At 42.0% G+C, this 26,593-nt stretch overlaps 1 protein-coding gene and 1 pseudogene across 8 annotated transcripts in view; both read left to right on the forward strand.

Moving 5' to 3' along the window:
* The window catches only part of AMBRA1 (autophagy/beclin-1 regulator 1), a 168,121-nt gene that overhangs the window by 23,835 nt on the left and 117,693 nt on the right, over positions 1–26,593 (forward strand). For 5 of the 8 annotated variants that reach the window (XM_012725502.1, XM_012725506.1, XM_012725503.1 and 2 more), the window contains 6 exons: positions 12,115–12,368; positions 12,699–12,757; positions 13,502–13,685; positions 14,263–14,435; positions 15,780–15,846; positions 16,377–17,830. In XM_012725502.1, the coding sequence (XP_012580956.1) occupies positions 12,234–12,368; positions 12,699–12,757; positions 13,502–13,685; positions 14,263–14,435; positions 15,780–15,846; positions 16,377–17,830 (2,072 nt within the window). In that variant the 5' untranslated portion in view covers positions 12,115–12,233. The remainder of the gene's footprint in view (positions 1–12,114; positions 12,369–12,698; positions 12,758–13,501; positions 13,686–14,262; positions 14,436–15,779; positions 15,847–16,376; positions 17,831–26,593) is intronic. The other 3 variants (XM_004682864.2, XM_004682863.2, XM_012725507.1) reach the window with 1 other exon arrangement.
* Positions 437–5,617, forward strand: LOC101635988 (annotated as a pseudogene).

Raw genomic sequence — 26,593 nt, forward strand, 5'->3', positions numbered from 1 at the left:
AACCCATTGCACCACCAGGGAGGACCACTGATGTGTATTTTTGTGTCTCTCCTTTTGTCCCAGACTTGCCTGGCTCTTTTTACCTCTACCATGTCTTCCCACTGGAAGATGCCTTAGACTTGTGGCAAGCTTTCACCTTCCTTTGGATCTGCTTTGTGCCAACAATTGTTTGGCTGGACATTTGCCCACAAGAGAATGGGTAATTTGGGCTTTTCTAGTATAGTAATATCCTCGCTTCTCTTTTTTCTCTATGCACATTAATTCTGTTCAAGTTTCACACTAACAGTCTTTGTCTTTATGCAGCAGTTGGCAGGATCCCTTTTTAGGATCCAAACACCCTGTTTGTTGTTTGGGGTCTCAGGGTGCCTCTTAGTCACCTGCTAACAGCAGGATGCCATCAGTTCTACCAGTAGATAGGATCAATAGAGCAAAGACCATGGCGCAAGCTGAAACCACAGAAAATATGGTGGCCAACCTATATTCAACCTCGCAGTTCCACCTTGCCCATAGTTTTCAGCTGCCCCTTTTAGGGAGCCAGGTAGGGCTGGAAAGCTCCATCTTTTACCACTTGGGTCACCATCTTAAATAATCTCAGCCAAGACAGGACTGGGAAACAGGAGGGGAGGAAGGAGGAGTTGGTATCAGTAAGCAGGCATGACTATTAGAAGATTTAGTTCTGTCTTGTGTATGGATCAGAGTTGAGACGAGAACTTCCCTAACAGTGAAGGAGACCACTTTTCAAGTAGAGATTTTCCTTTACACACATAAATGTCTCTTACAAAGAGCAACCTCTACTCAGCCTTCACAGTCTGTCTTAGGAAATTTTTCCATTTTGTGGTGGCAGATTTTTGCTCTCCCACTCTGTAAAGGAAGGAGTAAGATTTTCTTTTCTTTTTTTTTTTTTTTCATTTGTCTTCAGCATCATATAATTTCTTAACATTTGAGGAAATGAACATTAAGAATGTAAGGCAGGCAGATTTCCTACTCAAACACTGATTGAGGGTCTAGTACATGAAAGACTAGTACATGAAATAGTGGAGAGATGGTGTAGGAGGTTTTATCTCAGGCATTAGGGAATTTTCTGAGTAATTTGATACTGAAACTCTGGAATCAAACTGCCAAATTGAATTCCAAATCTACCACTGATATTGTGATTTATGTTCTCAGGAACTCAGGTACCTGATGGGGTGACTGTGGGGATAATTTATTCTAAATTATTTACTCTATGTAAAGGATTAAGGACAGTATCTATGATATGAAACATAGGTGTTAAATTATCTTGTGGTGTTATGTTGTTTGTTTTTTTAAAGATTTCTTTATTTATGCATACAGAACTAGAGTACAGGCCAGAGATGCAGGAGTGATAAGAGGTTTCACCAGAGTCAGAATGGGGAGCAGAACAGGCAGATCGATGAAGTACACTGCTGAGGGGAGCAGTGGACGAGATAGGAGAGGTCTGCTGTGCCATGTGGGTCAGCTCCGGGATTGGGGATTGAACTTGTTACTGAAGTGGCTGCCACTGGCTTGCAGTGCTGTGTCCTAACCCATTGCCCCACCAGGAGAACCATTGTTTTGTGTTTTTTAAAGGTGATAGTGATATAATCTTTTGTATGAAATAGTTTGGAGAACTCTGCAGTGGGTGATGAAGGGGAGCCACCCGAAAATAAGTCTTTGACATAAGCATTATTTTAGGCTGGTTATTTTTGAGAAACAGCAGATTGGAAAAGCTCTAAAAACTGAATAGAAGTTACTCTTTTGTAAGAGCTATTTCTGTGTATAAATTAATATGTAAGTGGAGGTAGCCAAATCTGCTTATCTCTTATCAGTGGAGAAAACAGCAACCTTATTGACAACAATATTATTTTTTACTGTGCCCTTCCTGGCCATCCCAGTGCTGACTTTCGCTGCCTCCCTTAGTATCCCTTCTCTTTAGCTGAGGGGGCTATTTGGGCCGTTACTCAGCTTTCCTGCATTTCTCTCATTTATACGGGAGATATATATGCTTTAAAAATTTTGTTTTTCTTCTGCTAATTTGACTTATTACAAGGGTCTCTTGGCCAAGAACTTAAAAGGGTGGAAGGAAAATTATTTTTCCTCACCCATGTCTCATTTTGCTTAGAAAAATTCTCTAAAGGAGGATAAAATGAAAATTTTTATTTTTATTATTGTTGGGATTCAGTCAGGCAGGCAGGCTGATTGCCAGGCAGGCTAATTGCCAGACCCACTCTAATTTAGAAATTAGGGATTAAAAAAGTAAAACCAGTATTACTTAAAATTTCTTTATCTAGGGCCCTCCCTGGTGGCAAAGCGGGTTAAAGCATGGCACAAAGAAGCAAGCTTAAGCCACTTCCCACTTCCTCATGAGTTCGATCCCTGCCTGCCCTGGAGGGGACCACATGGCATGGCAGACCTCTCCCTACCCGCCCGCTGCTCCCCTCAACAGTTTGCTTCGTTGATCTGCCTGTTCTGTACCCCACTCTGTCTCTGGTAAGTCCTCTCACCCTCTGCATCTCTGGCCTGTACCCCAGTTCTGTACGAATAAATGGATAAATCTTTAAAAATTTCTTTATCTAGACTTAACCAGTTAGCATCTTGATATAGTATCTTAAAAAACTGTCACTGGGTTAGAACCTCTTTCACTGGTTATGGGTCCAGAGGCCTGTTGCTTCTGAGGTGGGGGAGCTTTCCCCGTTCCTTGGGGGACTGAAGGCCCTCCAGTTGGAGGAGCTGTCTGCAGCAGCTCTAGATGACAATGAGCGCAAATCCAGGAACATTACCCCTGTTAAAGTCTCCCAGAATAGCAGCTCAGCTCCACCCTGTTCTCTAGTCCCTTTGCTCAGAATACCAGGGGTGGAGTTGAGAGCATGGCACTGCAAGGGCACCCTCCTCTCTTGCTTGGGGCAAAATTAGACACCTTCTGTACCCAGCCCCTCCAGCACTAGTCTACCTTTTACATCGATGTTTGTGATTTAAAAATATAAGATGTCTGTCCCCCTTGAGGTTTTATTACTATACTGCACCCACCACCAAAATACCACCCACAATCCTTTCTCTACCCGGGCCCTCTCCCTTTGTGCTCGCTCCTGCTTCCCCTGGCCTGGGTTCTCTGGTCAGCTGTCTGGGTAGTTTTTAGTTTGGCTTTATCTCACCCTTTGCATGGTTTCTCTGTTTTACAAATATAAATGACACCTTTAGGTATTTGTTTTGCCCCACTGGCTTGTTTTACTTATCATCATCTCCTCTAGCTCCTTCCCTGTTGGCAAGAGTTTAGGATATTCTTTAGTACTCGGTGGTGCTAATTTAGGATCATGCAAGAGGAATTGTATAAAGGCAGGTATGGTTGCTGGCTCTGGTGCTTACATTTTGTACTTGGTATCATTTGAAATGTCCTGAAATGCCCTGCTGAAAATCCTATTTAATGAAAACAAAGCTGCCAATTGTAGACAACCCTATGTGTTTATACCCACATGGAGTTTCTAACAGTACTGGGCCACTTTTAGGCCCCTAATTAGAGGCCTGACATTTTGTAGTTAATTTTCCCATTGGGAGAAATGTACTTATACAAGTAAGCCTAGGTTTAGTATTTTCTTTTAAAGAGTTAACCTTGGGTTATAGTCAGTATGTTATGGACTGTGTGTCGGTGTTATGTAGTTAATTTAACACTTACACTTTGCATGGTCCTAGTGAAGTGGGAAAGATATCGTTATTCAAATAAGGTGATTTGGCTCATTTTTTTTACAGATTTATTTATTTGTGCACACAGAACTGGGGTACAGGCCAGAGGTGAAGGGGTGGTGAGAGGCTTTACCAGAGACAGAATGGGGAGCAGAACAGGCAGATCAACGAAGTACACTGCTGAGGGGAGCAGTGGGCGGGTCAGGAGAGGTCTGCTGCGCCATGTGGTCACCTCCGGGGTGGGTGGGGTTCGAACTCATGTTGAGGTGGCTTTAGCTTCTCAATGCTGTGCTTTAACCTGCTGCGCCATCAGGGAGGGGATTTGGCTCTTTTTTTTTTTTTTTTACAAAATTTTATTTTTACATCATTTTGTACATTTTTTTTCCATCTCAATTGTAATCCCCACGGGTTTCCCATCACCAAGTCACCCATGTGCCATCACCATAATCCCGTGCATTTCCCTCCCCTCACCCCGTTTTTGATCCCATTCCCAACTCCACCCCAACAAAATGTCTCTGGTATATGGTTGTTCATTATTTTTGTTATTTTTCCACCTGGTAGATTTGGCTCATTTTTAATAGTCTGATAGTTTTCTGATTCATATCCCTGTAATGCTATTGGAAGGGAGACTTTGGGGGAATGAATTATTAACCAGATTACACATTTAACTCTACACCTTTGGTTCTGTTTTTTAATTCACTTATGTGTAGAGATAGCTCAATCTTAAATTATTTTGCCATACAAATACACTTTATTTTTTCCAAATATTTTTGTTGTCTGGTAACAGTCTTTGAAATGTTTCTTAGAAATTTGCTACTCTTGGGAATTATGGATCTCTAGGGTTTTAGTTGACCATATTGTTTGGTAAAGTAAACCACAGTGAACGCCAAGGGGTTTCAGCAATAAGACAACCACAACAACAAAAGAGTGGTAATGCTCTCCCTGCCTTTTCTGACCAGAGCCTCACAACTACCTGGCACAAATACTGTAATTTCTGTTTTGCAGAGAAGTTCTTTAAGCCTCAAAGAGGTTGAGTAACTTGTCTAAAGTCATCTATCTAGAAGGTAGAGTAAACTTGGTAGAACATGAGCAAATTACAAGGGGATCTTTAAGTCTAACTTGTAGTTTCCACTGGGTGATGACAACATACTCTCTAGGGGATTTTTATTAGTTGTTAATTATATAGCGCAGAGAAAACTTTTTTTTTTTTTTTTTTAGATTTTATTTATTCATGCAGAACTGGGGTAGAGGGGCAGTGAGAGTATTCACCAGAGACAGAGCTGGAAGCAGAACAGGCTGACTGACGAAGTACACTGCTGAGAGGAATAGCGGGCGGGTCAGGAGAGGTCTGCTGTGCCATGTGGGTCACTTCTGGGGTGGGGATGGAACTCATGCTGAGGTGGCTATAGCTTCTGAGTGCTGTGCTCCAATCCACTGCACCACCAGGGAGGGCTGAGAAAACCTTTTTTGAAAAAAGATTTATTTGAGGTGGCTGCGTCGGGTTGCAGGATAAGATTGTGGTCTCCACACGAGTTAATGTTCCTCATAATTTTTGCTTGTTGGAAGAACTAGAAGAAGGACAAAAAGGAGTGGGTGATGGTATGGTTAGCTGAGGCCCTGATGATGATGAAGATATGACACTTACAAGGTGGACAGGCATGATTATTGGGCCACCGGGACAAATTATGAAAACAGAATATATAGCCTGAAAGTAGAATGTGGACCCAGAAGCTCCTCCATCAGTTAGATTTGTAACCAAAATTAATGTGAATGGAATAAATAATTCCAGGGGAATGGTTGATGCGTGGAGCATACCAGTCTTAGCAAAATGGCAAATTCATATAGCATTAAAGTTGTACTTCAAGAGCTAAGACGTTTAATGATGTCCAAAGAAAATATGAAACTTCCACAGCCACCAGAAGGACAAACATACAATAATTAATTTTAGTGGATCTTAGACTTGTCTTAAATCAACAACCTGCTACTCATGTTAATGTTTTGATTAAATATCACAATACAAAATACCCACACATTAAGTAAAAGAATCCCAGCTGATAAGCATGACCTGTACATTTTAAAGAATATAATTAATATATGTACACCCATTATGTTTTCAGGTAACAGGAGGAAAAATGCAGCACAGGTTTTTTTTTTTTCTTGTCAAGGCTCAGTCATTGAAACATAAACCTAGAGCGCTCAAAATTGAATTCAGTTTTACAAGATGAAAGCATTACTAGAAGTATCGAATGGCTTTGGAAGCATGTGTATTTCACAAAAGTGAAAAATTGCAAGAAAGAAGACCTAATTAGCATGCTTTGTCCATCTTGTTTAGAAAAAGAGATGCTGTTTAAATTGCCTAAAGTTGCAGGTACAGTGAATATTGTCACAAATTGTGGTGTCAAAAGTATGTTCAGGTTCGTTTTGATACTTGTATTTATAATAAAAATAGTCATGGGGAGAGTTCAATGAATTTCTGTTAAAAGCCGTTCCTGTGTGTTACATGTAACAGACATGGTAAATATCTGTTTACAGTCTTTGTTTGACAAACCACTCATTTAGGTTTAAGTGAAATCAACAAAAAGGGAGTAGATATATGGTTATGTGATTTTTGAGATTAAAATTAGTCATAAAATGTAAATAAAATGTGGAATGTGTCCTCAAAAAAAAAAAGATTTATTTATGCATAGAGAACTGGGGTACAGATTAGAAGTGCAGGATGGCAAGAGGACTCACCAAGACAGAGTAGGAAACAGAACAGGCGGATTGACCAGCTACACTGCTGAATGGAGCCGTGGGTGAGGCAGGAGAGGTCTGCCGCGCCATGTGGGACAGCTCTCTGTCTGGGGATCGAATTTGTGCTAAAGTGGTTGCTTTGTAGTGCTGTGTTTTAACCCGTTGTGCCACCAGGGAGGGCCCTAGCATAGAAAACCTTTAAAGATGATTATCTTCCCATCATTTTAGAGTCATCAAGTCTTATTATGGGGTGGACATGGGCAGAATCATGCTAGTTTTGTTATGTTTATATTCAAATCGAATCTTTGTGGTTCTAAGACTTGTCTAAGACTTTTGGTGTTTGAGAATTGATTCAGGGGACTGTGTAATGGTATCACAAACAGTATTCTTAACATCCTTTGTCTAGGTCTTTTAGGGCAGATTGGGAAACGTTTCTTCTTCCTTTACAAGAAGAGGGATGTGGCGTTCCCTGGTGGCGCAGTGGGTTAAAGCACAGCACTCAGAAGCAAAAGCGAATTCAGCATGAGTTCCATCCACATCCCAGAGGTGACCCACATGGCACAGCAGACCTCTCCCGACCCACCCATCTCCCCTCAGCAGTGTACTTCGACAGTCGCCTGTTCTGCTTCCCACTCGTCTCTGGTGAATCCTATCACTGCTCCTGCATCTCTGGCTGTACCCCAGTTCTGAATGCAGAAATAAATAAATAAATCTTAAAAAAAAGAAGAGGGATGAAAAACACTTGGCTGGCACTTCCTCCTTTGTGACAGGCCTGTCTGACTTCATTTTGGGTTTGCTCCTTTTGTTCTTTACAGAGAACAAAATAAAGATTTCTTCTCAGGTAACTGGTCCAAAGTATATCAGGAGAAGTCCCTTATCTTTTTAAAGAAACAGAGTAAATGTTTTTAAGACAAAAGAGATACTGTGCAGTTGCTTTGCTCCCTCTGACTTTTTGCCATGAGCCAGTCAGACTTTCTCTTGTTTGAACTTCAGTGGGTTTAGGTTCTGGGGATTTATTATACAAGCTCTTTGTTAACCTGAACAAATAGTTTAGTTTTCTTTATAACTTGTATTTGTAGAAAAGGAAGGCAGCTCTTTCCTTTTCTGACTCTGTAGGTATTTGATGTTGCATCACAGTTTCATATGATGTTTGTGACCTATATTTTCTTCCTACTTGAGTTATACAGAATCAGAAGGTAAGGGGGCAAGAGGGGAATTGGACTGCTATTGTTTCCGTCACATGTTGTAAGATCACAAATGTATTTCTTGGAACATACTCTTATGTTGTCCTGTTTGGACAAGGAGCCTTAACGGCACATTTCTTCTGAACATCTCTGTATTAAGTAAAAGAATTAAAGAAAACATCACAGACTTAACAAAGGCACAAGGAACTATTTTTCTGGCAGTTTCCTGGTTGGTAATTATTCAGTAGTGGCAGTTTTACTTCCAGACTTTTGATCCAAAACCTCACTGAGTTGTCAGGGTCACCAAGGATATTATTTCCTGCCAGTTAGTTCATCCTTAATTTATTAGGGAAGTTAGCCTGCAGCATGTTATGTCATGCTCTAATGAGGGATGGGAACCATGGCGTGAGGATGCAGGCTTCGGCACTCCTTAGGGCATGTTTGTGCAGTAGGTGAGGAGGAACTTGAAGTATTGGCTTACCGTAGAATCTTTTTTTACATTTTCTTTAAGAAAGATATATTTATGCTATTTATGGGGTATAGGCCAGAGGCATGTATGTGGGGTGAAAGGGTTGGTTTGACACAGAGTGGGGAACAGAACAGGCAGATCCACTGAAATATACCACTGAGGGGAGCAGTGGGCGAGACTAGAGAGGTCTGCTGTGCCCTGTGGGTCAGCTCCCTGGCCTGCTGCAATGGCTGCGGACATCTTGATAGCGCTGGGATTTAACCCTTTGCACTACGAGAGAGGCTCTTTATTTTTTATTATTTTTTTCCCCATTTTAATATCCTAGGGAGAAAATGCATTTCAACAAATGTAAATGTTTTCCTTCCCTCTATTTGGATACATCTTTTTAGATTGTAACATTTCATGACATACAGACATAAAGAACTAATTGTTTCCTGACTTGTTACAGTATGCATTTCCTACTTTTTAAATTTAAAGTAAAAAGAACACTGCCTTCACTAATTATTAAGTCATTTGCAGTCCTGCTACCCAAAGATGACAACTATGGTTAATGCTTTCATATTTCTTTTGCTTTATTTTCCCCAAGATTTTAAACATAATTGGGAGTATACTGTATGAACAATTTTGTAGTCTGCTTTTTTTTTTTTTAAAGATTTATTTATGCATGCAAGAACTGGGGCACAGGCCAGAGGTGCAGGGGGTGAGAGGATTCACCAGTGACAGAGTAGGACTGGCAGAATAGGCAGATCCAGTGAAATCCACTGCTGAGGGGAGCAGCAGGTGAGATAGGAGAGCTCTGCTGTGCCATGTGGGTCAGCTCCCTGGATGGGGAGTGCTGGGTCACCAGGGAGGGTCCCTTGCACCACCAGGGAGGGTCCTGTATTTTGCTTTTTTAAACTTAACATATATTTTAATTTAGTAAATATTTATAAAAAATAAATTTTGAGGCCCTCCCTGGTGGCGCAGCGGCTTAAAGCACAGCACTAAGAAGCTGAAGCCACTTCCGCATGAGTTCAATCCCTGCCTGCCCTGGAGGAGATCCAACTGTGCGAGCAAGCAGCAGCTGCTTCAGTGTGAGTTCAATCCCTACCCAGGAGGTGACCCACCTGGTGCTACAGACCTCTCCTGACCCGCCCGCTGCTCCCCTCAGCAGTGTACTTCATAGATCTGTCTGCTCTGCTCCCTGCTCTGTCTCTGGTGACTCCTCTCACCCTCTGCATCTCTGGCCTGTACCCCAGTTCTGTATGAATAAATAAAAGCTTAAAAAAATAAATTTTGAATACTAACTACATTTATTTATTTCAAAAATTAAAATGACACAAAAACATGGAGAAGACTTGCTTCTCTCTTTGTCTTCTTTCATCTTATCCCTTCAGTACCCAGGATGTCAACCTTAATTTCTTTTCTTATTACAGTATGCCTTCCTTTTTTCCCTCTTAACAATACATCTTATCAATATCCAGAAAATCTTTCTCACCACAGATGTGTTACATAATCTCTTTAAGAGGGACACTTGTGTTGTCCCCCAGATTTGCTATCATAAAACAGTAAGATTGGGCCCTCCCAGGTGGTGCAATGGGTAAGGATGCAGCACTGCAAGCTGGCCGCTGCACCTTCAGTGCATGTTCTATCCCAGCCCCAGAGGTGACCCACATGGCACAACAGACCTCTCCCGACCCACCCATCTCCCCTCAGCAGTGTACTTCCTTAATCTGCCTGTTCTGCTCCCCCACTCTGTCTCTGGTAAATCCTCTCACGGCCCCTGCACCTCTGGCCTATACCCCAGTTCTGTATGAATAAATAAATAAATAAATCTTAAAAACAAAACAATAAGATTGAAGTAATAAAGGAAAAATTAAGCATTACCCTCCCTCAGTTATTAAGGGAAATATCTATCCAGAAAAATGCTAACTAACAACTATAGAAATAATGGTGGAATTAGAAATCCATATTTTTCAGCTCCTGAAAATACTAACCAAGAAGGAATCAGCAATGAATACTAAACTATTAAGCAAAAGGTTGGAGAGGAATAAACTATTCAAACAGTGTCAGATATTAGGCACAGATTGGAAATACACCTTTATATGGCGAGTTTGGAAATACACATTTATATGGCGAGTTCTGTTACCATCTCAATCAAGTGATCATGCTGTATCAAGTGATTATGTAATTTAGTAGGCCTCACAAAGTGGGGTGGGCTGAGGATAAGTGCCCCCTGATGGGCCACACACGAGACACAGATAACATGACCTATCAAGCATTCTGCCAAAAGCATTCAACCTAAATCCAGTAAGGATTTTATATGTAGCCTTTGGTTGATAGGAAATATAGATAGAGGAGCAACTAACCAGTGAGGAAACAGTGAACAAAAGTAGTATGTAAGACCTCTGTAAGCTACTATATGAGGCCTATAAGACCTTCTGTAAGTCCTGTTTTCTAAAAAAGCTGGTGTCATAAGTAAATAAACACAATCAAACAATCAAAACAAAACCTGGAGACCTAGCACTAGCACTGTCAAGCTGTTGGCAGCCACTGGGGCATGAGTTTGCTCCCCTGCCCACATGGCACCACTGACCTCTCCTATCTTGCCAGCTGCTCCCCTCAGCAGTGCATTTCAGTGGATCTGCCTGTTCTGCTCCTCCTCAGTCCCTGGTGAATCCTCTCACACACTCCCTGCTTTGGTCTATACCCCAGCTCTTATATGCATAAATAAATAAAATACATCTTTAATAAAATACTTTTTGGATTGTTGGAAAAATTTGAATAAGGACTGGGTATTCGATGATAGTAGGTGTGATAATAGTGTTGTGGTTATTGGGCAGAATGCCCCTATTCCTAGAGATACACAGTGCAGGTTAGAATGTCTTGATGTCTACTGAAATGACTTGAAAGAAAATATATAAAATAAAACATATATAAAATGTAAAAGCTATATAAAATAAAAACAACTTATGTATAGCCTTATCTTTATCCACAGAGATAAAGCATATTTTACAGAAATTGTAATTTTTGAGTCTTAAGTAGTGAATAATGAAGTCATATGTTTATTTTAGTATTTTTCAACTTTGAGTTGAAGAAACTGTGTTATACTTTATAACATTTATATACATATTCTTTTTTTTTTAAGATTTATTTATTTGTACGTATAGAACTGGGGTACAGGCCAGAGGCTCAGGGGCGGCGAGAGGCTTCACCAGAGACAGAGTAGGGAACAGAACAGGCAGATCTACGAAGTACACTGCTGAAGGGAGCAGCAGGCGGGTCAGGAGAGGTCTGCCACACCATGTGGTCACCTCCGGGGCAGTCGGGAATCGAACTCATGCGGAAGCAGCTTTAGATTCTCAGTGCTGTGCTTTAATCCACTGCGCCACCAGGGAGGGCCCTAGTTATTTTTTTTTTTTAAAAGATCTGTTTACGCATATAAGAACTGGAGTTCAGGGGGTGAGAAGATTAGTCAGAGACAGAGTGGGGTGCAGAACAGGTGGATTGACTGAAGTACACTGCTAAGGAGAACAGTGGGTAGGACAGGAGAGGTCCCCTACGCCATGTGAGTCAGCTACCTGGCTGGGGATCAAGCTCGCGCGGCAGGGGCTGCAGACAGCCTCATAGAACTGTGATTTAACCACTTGCACCACCAGGGAGGGCCCTAGTAAGAGCATTTTAAATAGTTCTTATCCTTCAATTTGGAGGCTGCTTCAGTGAAGAGGGTGCCAGCATCTAGGGAGGCAGTATGGCACAGAAGCAGGGGTAGGCATTTCGCTTTTTGTTTTTGACAAGTGATTTAGATCTTTCTATTAGTAGGAAAAGTTCTTTCTGCCTGGTAAAGCAACAGTAATAGAAAAACTGTTAAGAGTTGTGGTTTGTTTTTATATAAAAAACTGAACTATGGAGGATATAAGAGGAATTCAAGGATAAAATTGTTTTGGAAGAAGGGACTTCTCTGAGAAAATGTAGATATGGAAAGAATGCTTTCCTCTTTGAGCTAGAATGACACTTCTAGTAGATAATTGCAGAATAGATGTTGTTTGACATATCTATCTCTCTTCACCTTAGATTTCCATGAGGACAGCTTACAAGGACGTAAATGGCCTCAGTTTAGCTATATTGGTGTGTGGAGCTATTGTTTGCTCCTTCTCTTCCTGTGACTGCTGTGACAGTGGCCCCTGAGCACTATGAAGGTTGTTCCAGAGAAGAATGCTGTCCGGATACTCTGGGGGCGAGAAAGGGGCACGCGAGCCTTCGGAGCGCAGCGGCTTCTGCAGGAGTTGGTGGAAGATAAAACCCGATGGATGAAATGGGAGGGCAAGGTAAGAAAATGTTTGTTTTTTTTGACATAGGACTTGTAGGGGCTATAGTAGAATTTGGCATGTAACTTGCTTTTTGTGGGAGAATTGATAAATCTAACTTAGGAAACATTCTATAAATATGGAAGAATTTATGGGTTAGAAATATTGAAGTATCTTTTTCCTAAAGGTAATTTAGATTTCTCTCTCTCAGTTTGTAACCTGGTCATTGTCTCCAGTTTTTAAGCTAATACTGGGGATACTGATCCAAAATGGCTTATATCTTTTGAGAGATCTTTTAAGCCACAGTTTATAAATAATGTATTTAACTATTTTTTTTTTTTTGCCTGCTAGAGAGTAGAACTGCCGGATAGTCCACGCTCTACCTTTTTACTGGCCTTCAGCCCAGACAGGTACCTTCTACTCATATATAATTAACCCAAGACTTGTGACAGCACTGCTTTCTGTAATTTGGCCTGGCTTGATCTTGAAGTCAAGTCTCTAAGGACTCTTTCAGTCACCGTGCACCATGTTTGAACTTTGCCAGTGTTTCAAAAAGGGAGAGGACTAATGGGAATAAGCAAAGGAAATTATGAACATTGAAGATCAAAACTTGTCAGTTTTGTTTTGTTTTTTTTTGATTAGAAGAACTAGGGTGTAGGCCAGTGGTGCAGGAGGAAGAGAATCCTCCAGTGACAGTAAGGAGCAGACTAGGCGGATCTGCTGAAATGTACACTGAGGGAGCAACAGGAGAAGACAGGAGAGGTCTGCTGTGTCATGTGGGTCACCCTGGCTGGGGAATAAATTCAAGCTCTGCAGTATAACACTGAGACTTAACCAACCTGTAGGTCACCAGGGAGGCCCTAAAACTTGTAGTATTTTAATAACAATCATTTGCCTGTGTGATATTGGCCACCAGTGGTATGATAGTTTTTCCAGCTGGAAAAAATAAATCTCTGAAGGTGATATGGGGTCAGAGAAAAGCTTTTGGGAAAAACCAAAAACTTTTAGTGGCTTATAAATATGCTGCCTAATGCCGAAGGTATATTTTCTTTCATGCTGGGATGGGGAATCAGTTTTCTGTGTTGTACAAAGTGGAGTGAGTATGTTATCTTCTCGCATGCCTCATATTCACTTCATACTCTCTGATTCTGTAGGACTCTCTTGGCCTCCACCCATGTGAACCATAACATCTATATTACGGAGGTGAAGACCGGCAAGTGTGTTCATTCTTTGATCGGACACCGCCGCACTCCATGGTGTGTCACTTTCCACCCCACCATCTCAGGCCTTATTGCTTCTGGTTGCCTAGATGGAGAGGTTAGGATTTGGGATTTACATGTAAGTATTTTCTTTTCCTTGGTATTCAGATGCAGAGACTTGTTTATCATTGCCTTCTGAACTCTGAAGGAGAGACTAGTCAGGTTCCTAGGGCTACATCTGGGTCAGTGTAGTCTTTTGCCTCCTGAACTTACAGGAAATCTAATCCTTTACCTGCCCATTGTGACACGGTACAGGAGCCTCAGATGTGTCCAGAATGGTTTCTATTCACTTAGAGCAAGGGTTATATTGTACTCTAAGCACGATGTTTCTGGAACTGGTAATTGGCTAGTGGGTGTTGTGTCCTGCACCATGTCCTGTACCAAGTGTGAGGCTTCTCAGACTTCAGCAATAGGAACTGTGCAGAGGTGCTCATTGGTTATTGTAGATGACTTGGAGAATTGAGCTAATAATAGTGTTTTTCCGATGAATTGGTGATTCTTTCAGATCATTGATTTTCAACATCTTTTTACAGAGGACTTATTTAAGTATGCCCTACAAGAAGTCAGTTTCCCTTGAATGGACTGTTCTTAAAATTGACATCCCAGCCTTCTGGCAGCTTGTAACCAGATAATATTTCGGATTGGTTCATTTATAGGGTGGCAGTGAAAGCTGGTTCACAGATAGCAACAATGCCATTGCTTCTCTGGCTTTCCACCCTACGGCTCAGCTCCTGCTGATTGCCACTGCCAATGAGATCCACTTCTGGGATTGGAGTCGGCGGGAGCCCTTTGCTGTGGTGAAGACAGCTAGTGAAATGGAACGGGTCCGGTGAGTGCTCTGCCCAACGGTGATGTCTGGCGTGGGACCAACAACTGAGAACACTTAATGTCTGCTGTCACCTCAGGGGACAGATCGTTGTCCCTGCCCAGAATAGGAGTTAGCCTCTAAGACTTTTTCTACTTTTTAAATAGCTGACCAATTAGTTGGGGAACCCTTCATTGTTCATTTTTGGTGTTCCTTACTGACCTCATCTTTTGTTCTGTGTAGGTTAGGGTTGTTGGAACCTTTTTTAGGTTCAAAGCTCTCTGAGTCTGGATTAAAACACATTTGGGAAACCTGAAGGGTGTTCAGGTGGTATTTTATTTTATTTTATTTTATTTTTTATTTTATAACAGTTTATTTTTACATCATTTTGTAGTTTTTTTTTTTTTTTCATCTCTATTGTAATCCCCGCGGGTTTCCCATCACCAAGTCACCCCTGTGCCATCACCATAGCTCAGGTGGTATTTTAAATAACTTGTTAGGTGTTTTCTCACCCCTGGTTTCTATATTTAACTAATAGAAGATGGAGAAGTAAGTATGCATCGGACAGCTCATTGATTTCTACCTAGCTGGCAAGATCCCAGACACACCTTGCCTGCTCAGTCAGTATGCTATCAACTCTTGGTCTTGGAGCTGGATATAAATAAATTATCTAGCCACACATGTATCACTTGACGTTGAGACCATTTATTGTCACTAGAACTCATGCTTCTTGCTAGTGTAGCTACTTAGGTGACAGAGTATGTGTAGAGGGCATATCCTGTGCTTTCCTGTTAGGGTGGGCTCCTTGTCATGAGCAGCTGCTTCCTGGAGTGGAAGCTTGGCTGTTTTTTGACATTATTGTCTCTCTGACACATAAGCCCTTATTCTGGCAAGTAGGAGGCAAGGAAGTAATAAGTATTGAGCCTTGTTATTTTAATCTCTGGAATTTTGAAAGTCTCTATCATGAATGGATACCTGAGTAATCTCACAATTACTAGTAACAGTGCTATACTTTTTTTTTTTTAAAGATTTATTTATTTATGTGTACAGAACTGGGGTACAGGACAGAGGTGCAGGGGCGGTGAGAGGATTCACCAGAGACAGAGTGGGGAGCAGAACAGGCCAACTGACAAAGTACACTGCTGAGGGTAGCAGTGGGTGGGTCAGGAGAGGTCTGCCGCGCCATGTGGGTCAGCTCCGGGGTGGGGATTGAACTCTTGCTTAAGTGGCTGTAGCTTCTTAGTGCTGTGCTTCAACCTGCTGCGCCACCAAGGAGGGCCCACAATGCTATACATTTTAACACAGGTTTCCTCTTCTCCGTTAACATGCTTTCTCTTATATGTGTTGCTGTCTTCTCTTTGTTTACAGTTTGGTGAGATTTGACCCTCTTGGACACTACTTACTCACAGCCATCGTTAACCCCTCTAATCAGCAGGTGAGTGAGCCAGCAGTTCAACCCCGTCTGACTGTGAGTTCTTTTCTATGCTAGAGCTTTAGTTCAGGTTATATTGCATTTTAATTTCAATGCCCAAGTGTTTCTCTGCAGTTAAAATTTAAACCTGACTTTAGACTGTTTTCAGACTAGCAGCAATATTTGTTTAAAGGCAGTTAATTTTGAACCTTCCCCAAGACCCCAGAAGTAGCCAAGGAGTGGTGGGTAGCTGCCATGCCATGTGCCTCTGGCTGGTGGGCATTTTGTTTCTCCTCACGGGCTCCATGTCGTGGAGATGCCTTTTGTAATAGCATTGGTTTGCCAGCTGTACACATTCAGAAATGTTGCTAATTGGAAGTGAATATGATTCTGAATCTGCAGCCAGTTGTCAGTGCTTCAGGGGTAGGTAGAGTTGTTACCTATCGATAACGGTTGTTTTCCTTGGATGATTTGAAGAAGTTAGTCTGTCTTGATTTACCTGGAGTTTCTACTTAACTGCCTTGCTCCCTGCTTCACCTTGGTCCACGTTGCAGGGTGATGACGAACCAGAGATCCCTATAGATGGAACAGAATTATCCCACTACCGTCAGCGTGCCCTCCTGCAATCGCAGCCAGTTCGCCGGACGCCTCTCCTTCACAATTTCCTGCACATGCTGTCCTCCCGCTCCTCTGGCATCCAGGTGGGAGAGCAAAGCACAGTGCAAGATTCTGCTACCCCCTCACCCCCACCGCCTCCCCCTCAGCCCTCCACGGAGCGCCCCAGGACTTCCGCTTACATCAGGCTCCGACAGCGGGTCAGTTACCCCACAGCTGAGTGCTGCCAGCACCTTGGGATCCTGTGCCTTTGCAGCCGCTGCTCTGGCACTCGAGTTCCTTCCCTCTTGCCACACCAGGACAGTGTCCCCCCTGCTTCCGCCAGGGCTACTACCCCTTCCTTTTCTTTTGTACAGACCGAGCCCTTCCATCCCCCGGAGCAGGCCTCATCAACGCAGCAGGACCAGGGCCTCCTGAACCGGCCGTCTGCCTTCAGTACAGTCCAGAGCAGCACTGCCGGCAACACGCTCCGCAACCTCAGTCTAGGTCCCACCCGCCGCTCTTTGGGAGGCCCTCTGGCTAGCCATCCTTCTAGGTACCATCGCGAAATAGCTCCTGGACTGACAGGATCTGAGTGGACCCGGACAGTGCTCACTCTGAACTCCCGCTCTGAGGCGGACTCCATGCCCCCACCCAGGACCAGTGCCTCATCTGTGAGTTTGCTGTCTGTGCTAAGACAGCAGGAAGGAGGCTCTCAAGCATCTGTGTACACCTCAGCCACAGAAGGGAGAGGTTTTCCAACTTCAGGGTTGGCAGCTGAGTCGGAGGGAGGGAATGGCTCCAGCCAAAACAACTCAGGCAGCATTCGCCATGAGCTTCAGTGTGATCTGAGGCGCTTCTTTTTGGAGTATGACCGACTTCAGGAACTGGACCAGAGTCTGAGTGGGGAGGCCCCCCAGACCCAGCAGGCCCAGGAAATGCTCAACAATAACATTGAGTCTGAGAGGCCCGGCCCTTCCCACCAACCCACCCCACACAGCAGTGAAAACAACTCCAACCTGTCCCGTGGCCACCTGAACCGCTGCCGTGCTTGCCACAATCTGCTGACTTTCAACAATGATACCCTGCGTTGGGAAAGAACCACATCGAACTACTCCTCTGGCGAGGCCAGCTCCTCCTGGCAGGTGCCCAGTACCTTTGAGGGCATGCCATCAAGTGGCAGCCAGTTGCCACCTCTTGAGCGGACTGAGGGCCAAACACCCAGCTCCAGCAGGCTGGAGCTGAGTAGCTCTGCTAGTCCACAGGAGGAGAGGACTGTGGGGGTGGCCTTCAATCAGGAGACAGGCCACTGGGAAAGAATTTACACCCAGTCCAGCAGATCTGGAACTGTATCACAGGAGGCCTTACATCAGGATATGCCTGAGGAAAGCTCTGAGGAAGATTCACTCAGGAGGTAAGCAGGTATTTTCCTGTCGACTCCTGCACCCTTACTTTTCTCCTTAAATCTTTCCCTTCAATCCTACCAATGCTGAGGCTGTATCCGGAGTCTGTGGGACCCCCATATATCTGGTTCTCATCTCTTTAGTTTCAGTGGCATCTTCTTGGAAGATCTTGTTCTGGTGGCAGTCACTGAATAGGGTTAAGAGTGTGAGTTTTGGCTCTGCTAGTTCCTTTTCTGGTTAAGCTCATGGAATCTTTAGCTTTAAAGGACACTGTCCACTGGGTTAGAGAGGCATGAGGAGATAAAGCAGCTCACTTCTCTGTCCTGCTTTTTGATCTCTTTGAAGGACTGTATTTTCATGCCTTCTTGTGAAACAAGAAAATGTCCCAGAGTGCCTCAAAGTAAGTAGTGGAAAAGAACCCATCTTGGAACAGATTAGTATGCTTCTTTAATCGTGTTAGTTTGAACAATGATTATGCTCACTTCTTAAACCTGATGTTTCTCTTGACAAAAGGAAAAGAAAAAAAATACATATATGTGTATGTGTATCAAAAAAAAGTTTGTATTTTTTTAGAGATATAATTTTGGATAGCAAGTTAGTTGCTACATGAAGATTCTTTGAGTGGATCTTCCAGATGGACTTTCACCCTGGAGTGGGGAAGAAGAATTCATAGAAGGAAGGCCTCTCCATCCTCAGATTGGCATCCCAGGCAGCTCTTTCATGGAAGCAACAGAGTGGGTGTAGCTGATCGCCCACCACATGTTCCATGTATGGCTGTGTGCGCATCTATCTTGATTTATTAGGGACTTCTTTCTGTAATTTTGTAAAGGTCAAATCTAGCGTAATCACCAACTCCCAGAATATGCCTGTTGGATCCAAACAGCATATTGCTCTGCATTACATCCTCTGTTGAAGCAACTGAAATTTCTCTGACATAAGCTTCTGAAGACAAGGGTGGGAATATGGATTGGGCACATAATGTACTTGTTATTTTGGGAGGATGTTTTAGCGAGTTACCCAATTAATAAATATTTGTTGAATGATTACAGTTTTTGCAGCACAGCCCTAGGCACTGTGGGGAATAAAAACCAAGCATGGTGCCTGGTCTTTGTCCAGTGGAAAGATACCTGTTATTATAGAGATGTATTCATAGGAAATTGTGGCACACATGTAGATGACCAAATGCTTTCTACGAAACTGAGACAATGTAATCTAATATTAGAGAAAGGGAAGTATCAAAGAAGACTTTGCAAAATTAATCTTGAAAGAAGAATCTTTGGAGAGAGAACTTTTATTTTAGGAGAAGAGCGCATACTCAGGATGAAGGGCAGGGTGAGTGTGAGCTAGTGGGCAGCTGCTAAGGAAGGAGAGGCAGATGGGCTCGAGGTGGAGGGCATGTGCTGTAGGTTGTACTTGGCCCATATTTTGAACCCTCTCTGGATTTACATCTCCTGAAGCTCTTGGCCTTGGAATATTTTGCCTCTCATAATGGCTCACATCAGAAGCTTGAGACTGTTCTACCTGTTTATGAAGAGAGGTGAGAAGGCGGCAAACATAGTGCTTGGGGTATAGCAGGCATTCACAAGTTTATTAAAGGTAGCCGTGAAGCGATGGTTCTCAATGACTACTCTGAAAGGTGCCAGCGCCTGTTGCCATAGTACCACTGGACTTCAGGTTAGCCTTTGTCCATCCTATTCTAGCAGTACTTCCTGGTGTGCTGTTCTTAGAAATACCAGAGTATTTAAAATAAATTCTAAATAAAATAAATTCTACTGTTTGATAATAATTACAGGTAACAACTAAGGGCCTATTGTATGTTAGTAACCATGTTCTTGCTTTGCATGCAAGGCACATTTCCCATTTTATTTATTTTTAAATTTTTAAAGGTTTATTTTATTTATTAATACATACAAGAACTGGGATGAAGGCCAGAGTTGCAGGTGAGAAGATTCACCAGAGACAGATTGGGGAGCAGAAGAGGCTGGTCGACTGAAATACGCTGCTGAGGGGAGCAGCAGGCAAGGCAGGAGAGCTCTGCTTATGCCCTGTGGGTCAGCTCCCTGGCCAGGGATCAAACTGGGCACTGCAGTGGCTGGTGATAGCTTGCTATCTCTGGGACTTTAATCCCTGTGCCTCCAGGGAGGTGCACAATTTTCCCATTTTAACAATTTAAGGAAAGTGAGGCCCAGAGACAAGTTGAGTTTCTTGTTAAAGGTTGCATAGTAGGTTACTAGTGGGTATGTGAACTTTTTTTGCAGGACTAAAGATTTTAGCAAACCATCATCCATGGTGTATTTCTCGTGTAACAACCATATTTTTAGGTGTACCTTTCTTATTTAAATATTTTTCTTCTTTAAACTTTTTACTATGGCCATCTTCAAGCATATAAAAATGAAAAGTGTGATAAGACTCTCATCCTGATTTCAAAGTTTATCAACACTTATATAGCTAGCCACCTTTTGTCTCTGTCCCTTATCCATTCTTACCACCCAGACATCATATCAGTTCATCTGAAATACTCCAGTATGTTTCTCTAAAGCAGTGATGGAAATATTATATATTCTATATAGTAGCCACTAGCCACAAGGTGATTAAGTATTTGAAATGTACCTATTGTGATCTGAGAAAGTCTATAATTTTTTTAGTTTTAGTTAATTTAGATGTAAACAGTCATTTCTTAAAATAGTAGACTATTTACAACCCAGAAATTATTACAGATTCTACCAAAAAATTTAATAGACCAAAAGTATGTGTTTCTAATTTAAAGTGCAAACATGTAAAGATATATATTGTAGAATATGAAGTCCCTGATCATCTAGATGTAAAAATTTATATATTTTTTCTTTTAAAATATACAAATTATGTATGTCTCATTGTAAAGTGGTATGTTAATATATTGATTATTTATGGAATTAGTTTCCGGTCCTTTAAGATGTGGTGGTATAGTGTGAAAAATGACAGCCCTTTCAAAAATGAGGTACATTGTATAAAATATTCATGGTACATACCTTTTAAAGAAGAACCATCACCTCTTTGTCAATTGAAAGGCTGCATCCTAGTGTGCTTACTAATACAAACTGGCGCTAATCTGCATGTTTACCTTCGGAAGGCCCGCCCCACGCCCCCTTGTCTAGCCGGTGAGCCAGTCCTTGCTAAGATTTCCCCAGCAGGTGTCGCTGTTGGGCTGCTGCGGCCACTGTGCTAGACTGACAGGGAAGAAAAGGTGTCTGCTGTATGTGCCGTCTACTAGTAGGGAGAGCGTTTGCTTTATTGGCCTTGTTGTGGGAGATAGACTAAGGAGGCATGTTTTGATCCCTGGTACTGCTGATATAATTACTAGTGTTTGCAAATAGCATATTAAGCACAAGTGTGTATTTCAGTATAGCTCTGTTGCCTAGGGGTAGTAATCAGAACACAGTTTGTCTCCTTTTGCCTGTGGGCAATGGAAGGTGGGTGAGCTGTCTTTGTAGGCTGATTCCAGCTGACAATTTATAACTTGGCTGGCAGACTCTATACTTTACCAGAAGAAATTTCTTTCATCCCAGGACCTAGCGGAAAAAGTTCAGGATATTCTATCTCCTTAAAGCAGGTATTGCTGTAGTTTTGAAAGTTGGTATTAGGAATAAGAAAATGTTTTCAATGACATCTTAAAAGTGTATATAAAACCTAGAGTTTATTTAGTTCAGCTTCTCCCCCCCCCCCGCACCACATATCACCTTTTTATTTATTTTTCTTTCTCAAAGATTTATTTATTTATGCATACAGACCAGGGTATGGGGTACAGGCCAGAGGTGCAGGAGCGGTGAGAGGATTCACCAGAGACAGAGTGGGGAGCAAAACAGGCTGACTGCCGAAGTACACTGTTGAGGGGTGCAGCGGGCGAGATAGGAAAGGTCTCCTGCACCGCGTGGTGGGGGGATTGAACTCAAACTGAAGCAGCAGCCAGCTTGCAGCAGATTGCGGTGCTGTGCTTTAACTAGTGTGCCACCAGGAAGGGCCTGCTCTCTCTTTTTTAAAAATAGATGAGAAACCTCAGCTGCAGAGAGAAGTGACTTGTTAAAGAGGCGCTTGTAGCAAAGGTCAAATTGAAACCTTGGATCCTAAAGAGGTTGTCCTTTTCTTCATTTGAAATTAGTACTTTTATAGAGTAGTTTTCTCCATGCAAACCTCTGCTGCTCCTATAGGTCTTAACTGAGAGGGCTCTTTATCTTCAGTCAATTTGTAAGAGATTGGAGGGCTGATAGACTATTGTGTCTGGGTAAAATTGTAACCAACACAATGTTGTTAGGGAAACATACTCTTTTGGCTATTTTTCCATAAAATGGAATTGATGAGTTCTTTTACAGTGACCCCAGTTAGGGAAGTTCACTGTTAACATCCCAACAAATTGGAGTTTAAAATATGGCAAAATCTTTCCTAATTCAATTGTTCCTGCATTTCTTCTCTAGATAGGTAAGACCTTGGACCTGAAGTATTCAAGGGAGACTGACTGTGTTCTGAGAACTGGTGTCTTCTGTTCTTTATCTGCCTGTTATAATTGAGGAAGATTGGGGAACATGTGAACAGTGATAGCATAAAATTTGGCCTCAAATGTCAGAAGTTAGAATCAGAGGCCCTCATCAGAATTCTTTTTTTTTTTTTTTAAGATTTATTTATACATATGGAACTGGGGTACAGGCCAGAGGTACGGGGTGGGGGGGTGAGTGTTCACCAGAGATAGAGTGGGGAGCAGAACAGGCAGATTGGCTGAAATACATTGCTGAGGGGTGCAATGAGCAGATCAGGAAACGACTGCCACGCCATATGGATCACCCCCATAGCTGGGGATCCAACTAGGGCTGCAGTGGCTGCCCACACCTTGATCGTGCTGAGATTTATCCCATTGCTCCACCAGGGAAGGCCCCCTCATTAGAATTCTAAGAGTGAGTGAGTCAGTGAGTGTGTGTGCGAATTGCTTTGGAGTTTGGGTCAATCTGGAGCTTCAGACTTTGTGGGCCAACAAACTTATATGGGATTCTCCAGGGACTTCTGAGCAGAAACATTAATGGAGTCAAATAAAAGGATTTGTCTGCAGAGCTGGTCCTAGGTCCATGAGAGGGAGAAGGCAACCTAAAAATTTGGGAAGTACCAGTCTTCTCAGCTCGATCATCTTAAAGTTTTATATATTTAAATCCAACCAGGTTTCTTTGGAAAGGGGGATTATGCCCAATTTATTCAAAACATAGCAGAGCACTTTTCCTAATTGTCCAAATAATTACTTCCTTCTCTTTGCTGCATATGTACTAAATATAGATACTTCCTTGTGATGTTGCACCCAGAACACAAAAGTACTTGTTTCCTGTGCTAGTCGTTAAGTTCCCTGAGGCCAGTGAGTGTCTCTGTATCCCTAGTGTAACCTTGAATACTGCCTGACACACAGTCGATGCTTAACGTTAGTTGAATTGGACAAATGGAATTGAAATGATAGCCCTTGCAGCTTGCAGTTTGCAGTTGTAAAATCCTTTTTGACATTTTTAGTAAAAAGTTGTATTTTATCCCATGCTTTAGTTTAAGGGAGAGTGAGTGGTTGGTTCAATAAGTACTTGTTGACTTAACTCATTACCTTGAGTTGTGTGTGGCAGACACTGCTGTAACTTGAGCTACTGTCACCTAGAATTTATTCCTCTACTGTGTTGTATGGTCACTAACTTGTGTATTGATGGTCTCATGCACCTAGTCACCTGTCCTTAATAATAACTTGGATGACTTGGGGTCTGCACAGTCCTTAAATGTACTGGCATCATGTATAGCCTCCTGGCATCACGTATAGCCTCCTCTTGAGACCATTTTGTCGGTCTTTGGCCTGCATCTCAGTGACACTAATATCTTTGCCAGTGTTTTTTTTTTCCCCCTTCCTTAATGACTCTGAATTTGAATGATGGTGTACTTATTCTTGGTAAAGTCCAAATTCGATGTGAATAAATCAAATTAAATGTGAAGGTTCTGTTTGCTGTTGGTTCCTTGTTTCTAAGGAAGGCTTTCATGGAATTTGCTTAATAAAAGTAGGATATTTGGGGGTTGAAAAGTGAACGTTCTTATCTTTTTTCATTTTGGGGTCTGAACATGACTAGGAATCTTTTTTACATTTTAAGATATTTTTAGTTTTTTTTTCCCTAGGCAGGAAGCTATATTCATATATTAAAAGAGTTTCGCTTTACTTCTAATTAATTATTCCCCTAAACAAGTGATGGAATTCTTAATTTCTATTCTTACTAAGCAGTTTAGTGTTTGAGGACAAAGAATGAGGAAGAATCCTTAACAGGAGAATCTGTGGTAAGGGCAAACCAGGAGTTGCTCCTTTTGGGACAAGAGAAACCCAGATATTAAGATATCAAAAAGGAGATAAAGCTGATGGTAGAATTAAGTAAATTAATTTTAAGAGAGGGGAAGGGAAGCTGGGGGAAATGTAAACCCAGAACCTAGAGCGGTAACCAAGAAGCTTGTGTGTGGCTTGCCCCATGCATAAGCCTGGCTCTTAACTGTAACCCTGGGAATTGGGCTTGTGAAATTACCACTGTGCTTCATTCATTCATTCACTCACTTGACAAATATTTACCAGTAACCCACTGTGTACCAGATACCACTTACGCACCAGCAGTAAGCCTTTCATTTTCATGGGGGAAAGAAGACAAATCCATAAAATAATTCACTATGCTAGGGGTGCTGGGTGGAAGGATATAGTGTTAAATAAAGTTATCAAAGGAAATCTGATAAAGTGACATTGGAGCAGAGACCTAAAAGAAGTAAACTCTGAGACACTGGGGCAAGTGCATTCTAGATCTTGAGAAGAGCAAATACACAGTCCCTGATACACTTGACTGCAGCACAGCAAAGGATGGAGTGATAGAAGATGAAGCTAGAGAGGTAATTGGAACCAGATTATGCAAGCCTTTTTCAGGCATTTAAGGGATTTTACCTCTTATTCTGAGTGATTGGGAAGCTGTCTGAAATGGAGTAGCATGATCTTATATTTTAAAAGGATCACTGTGGCTGCTAATTGAGAATAGACTGAAGAGGTTCTGCTAAATAGGATAAATTAAACTAAGACCAGCATCACACATTTTTAGATTAATTTGTGTCTTGAGACTGGTGAAAACCAGAAGGGAGCCAGTGATTGTGTCAGAATTAGAAAGGCCCAAAGTATTTGGATGAACAGTTGCTAAATAAATAAATCTTAGCAGATATATATCTGTAACAAAGACTCTCCTCCCTCCCTTTTACCAAATATGATGGTATGTTTCAGAAATTGAGGGAGTGTCTGGTCTAAAAATTATATAGTGAGCAAAGGATCATAAATGAAAATTTTCAAATGTTTATTTTTTCCTACTTACAAAACTAATAACATTCATTAATTTAAAAAATCAAACTTTACTGAGATGTATGATATAGAAAGTGAATATCTTTTTTTTTTTTTAAAGATTTATGCATACAGAACGTGGGTACAAGGTACAGGGGTGGTGAGAGAATTCACCAGAGACAGAGCGGGGAGAAGAACAGGCAGACTAATGAAGTACTCTACTGAGGGGAGCAGCAGATGGGTCAAGAGAGGTCTGCAGAGCCACATGACTGTGGCTCGCTTGCAGTGTTGAGCTTTAGCTGGCTACACCACCAGGGAGGGCCAGAACGTGAATATTTTATGTAGTGCTAACCATTGTCAACATTTTGTACTAACTCCAGATCATCCTTACAAATGAAAATATTTTATTTGTAAAAATGCAATCATGCTAATGTTGTGTTTCATTGCTTATATATTTCACTTAATAGGTCATGACATTTTTCACATATTGGTGTGTATAGATCTGCTGCATTCTCTGAAACAGTGGCTTAGTATTGCAGCAGTGGAGAGGTACTATTGCTATTAATCTTTTTTTTTTTTACATTCATTGCTTACCTTTTCAATAAAGTCACATTGTATTTGAAAAGCCTCCCTGAGTTCTGAGTGATCCTGTCTATATGTATACTTTAAATTAGTGCTTACCAAACTTTTTCTATAACAGATAAATAATAAATATTTTAGGTTTTTAGGCCATACAATCTCTGCAACTGTTGAACTTTGCTTAGCCTGAAAATGGCCATAGATAGCTTTGTGAGTGTGTGTCTGTGTGCCCATAAAACCTTACTTAATGGACATAGATGTGATTTTCATGTAACATGAAAATCTCCCTTTGGTGTTCTTCAGCTGTTTTAAAAAACTTTTAAAAATTCTCAGATTTGGGCAGCATGCCTAATGTGGCCACCAAGCCATGATTTGCCAGTTCCTGCTTTATGTGAAAGTGATTTGGATGAGAGTCAGGTGCTATAGTAACAGAAACCATTATGATAATGAAGGCCTGGAAGGGGTGGGGGGTGGTTCCCACACTTGCTCTCTCTACTTTGGATTAGATGTCTTATTTATTGGCTCTTTTAGCTACATAGTTTCGGGTTTCCTTTGCTGTCTGCCCTGAAGCAGGGTTTTCCGGGCTCACTATCTATCTGACTTGGGAATTATATGCAAGTGTGGAGGCTTGCCTCATGTAGGGGATGTGAGTCTTCAGGTCCTCTAGACAGTGGACTTGACATACAGCCCTTCCTCCACTTCAGGTCAAATGAGCACTTGTTAGCCTGATCTAAATTAGCCCCCATTACCCCTCTCTCGGGGACTGAATGCTGTAGAGCAGGCTGTGAGTGTTGTATACACAGAGACCTTGAAAAGATTGCTTCTGTTGGTTCTCAGTGTTAGTGTTCCAGGGATTACA

This window comes from Condylura cristata, unplaced genomic scaffold (genome assembly GCF_000260355.1).
Source record: "Condylura cristata isolate star-nosed mole 26May11 unplaced genomic scaffold, ConCri1.0 scaffold00015, whole genome shotgun sequence".
Lineage (NCBI taxonomy): Eukaryota > Metazoa > Chordata > Mammalia > Eulipotyphla > Talpidae > Condylura > Condylura cristata.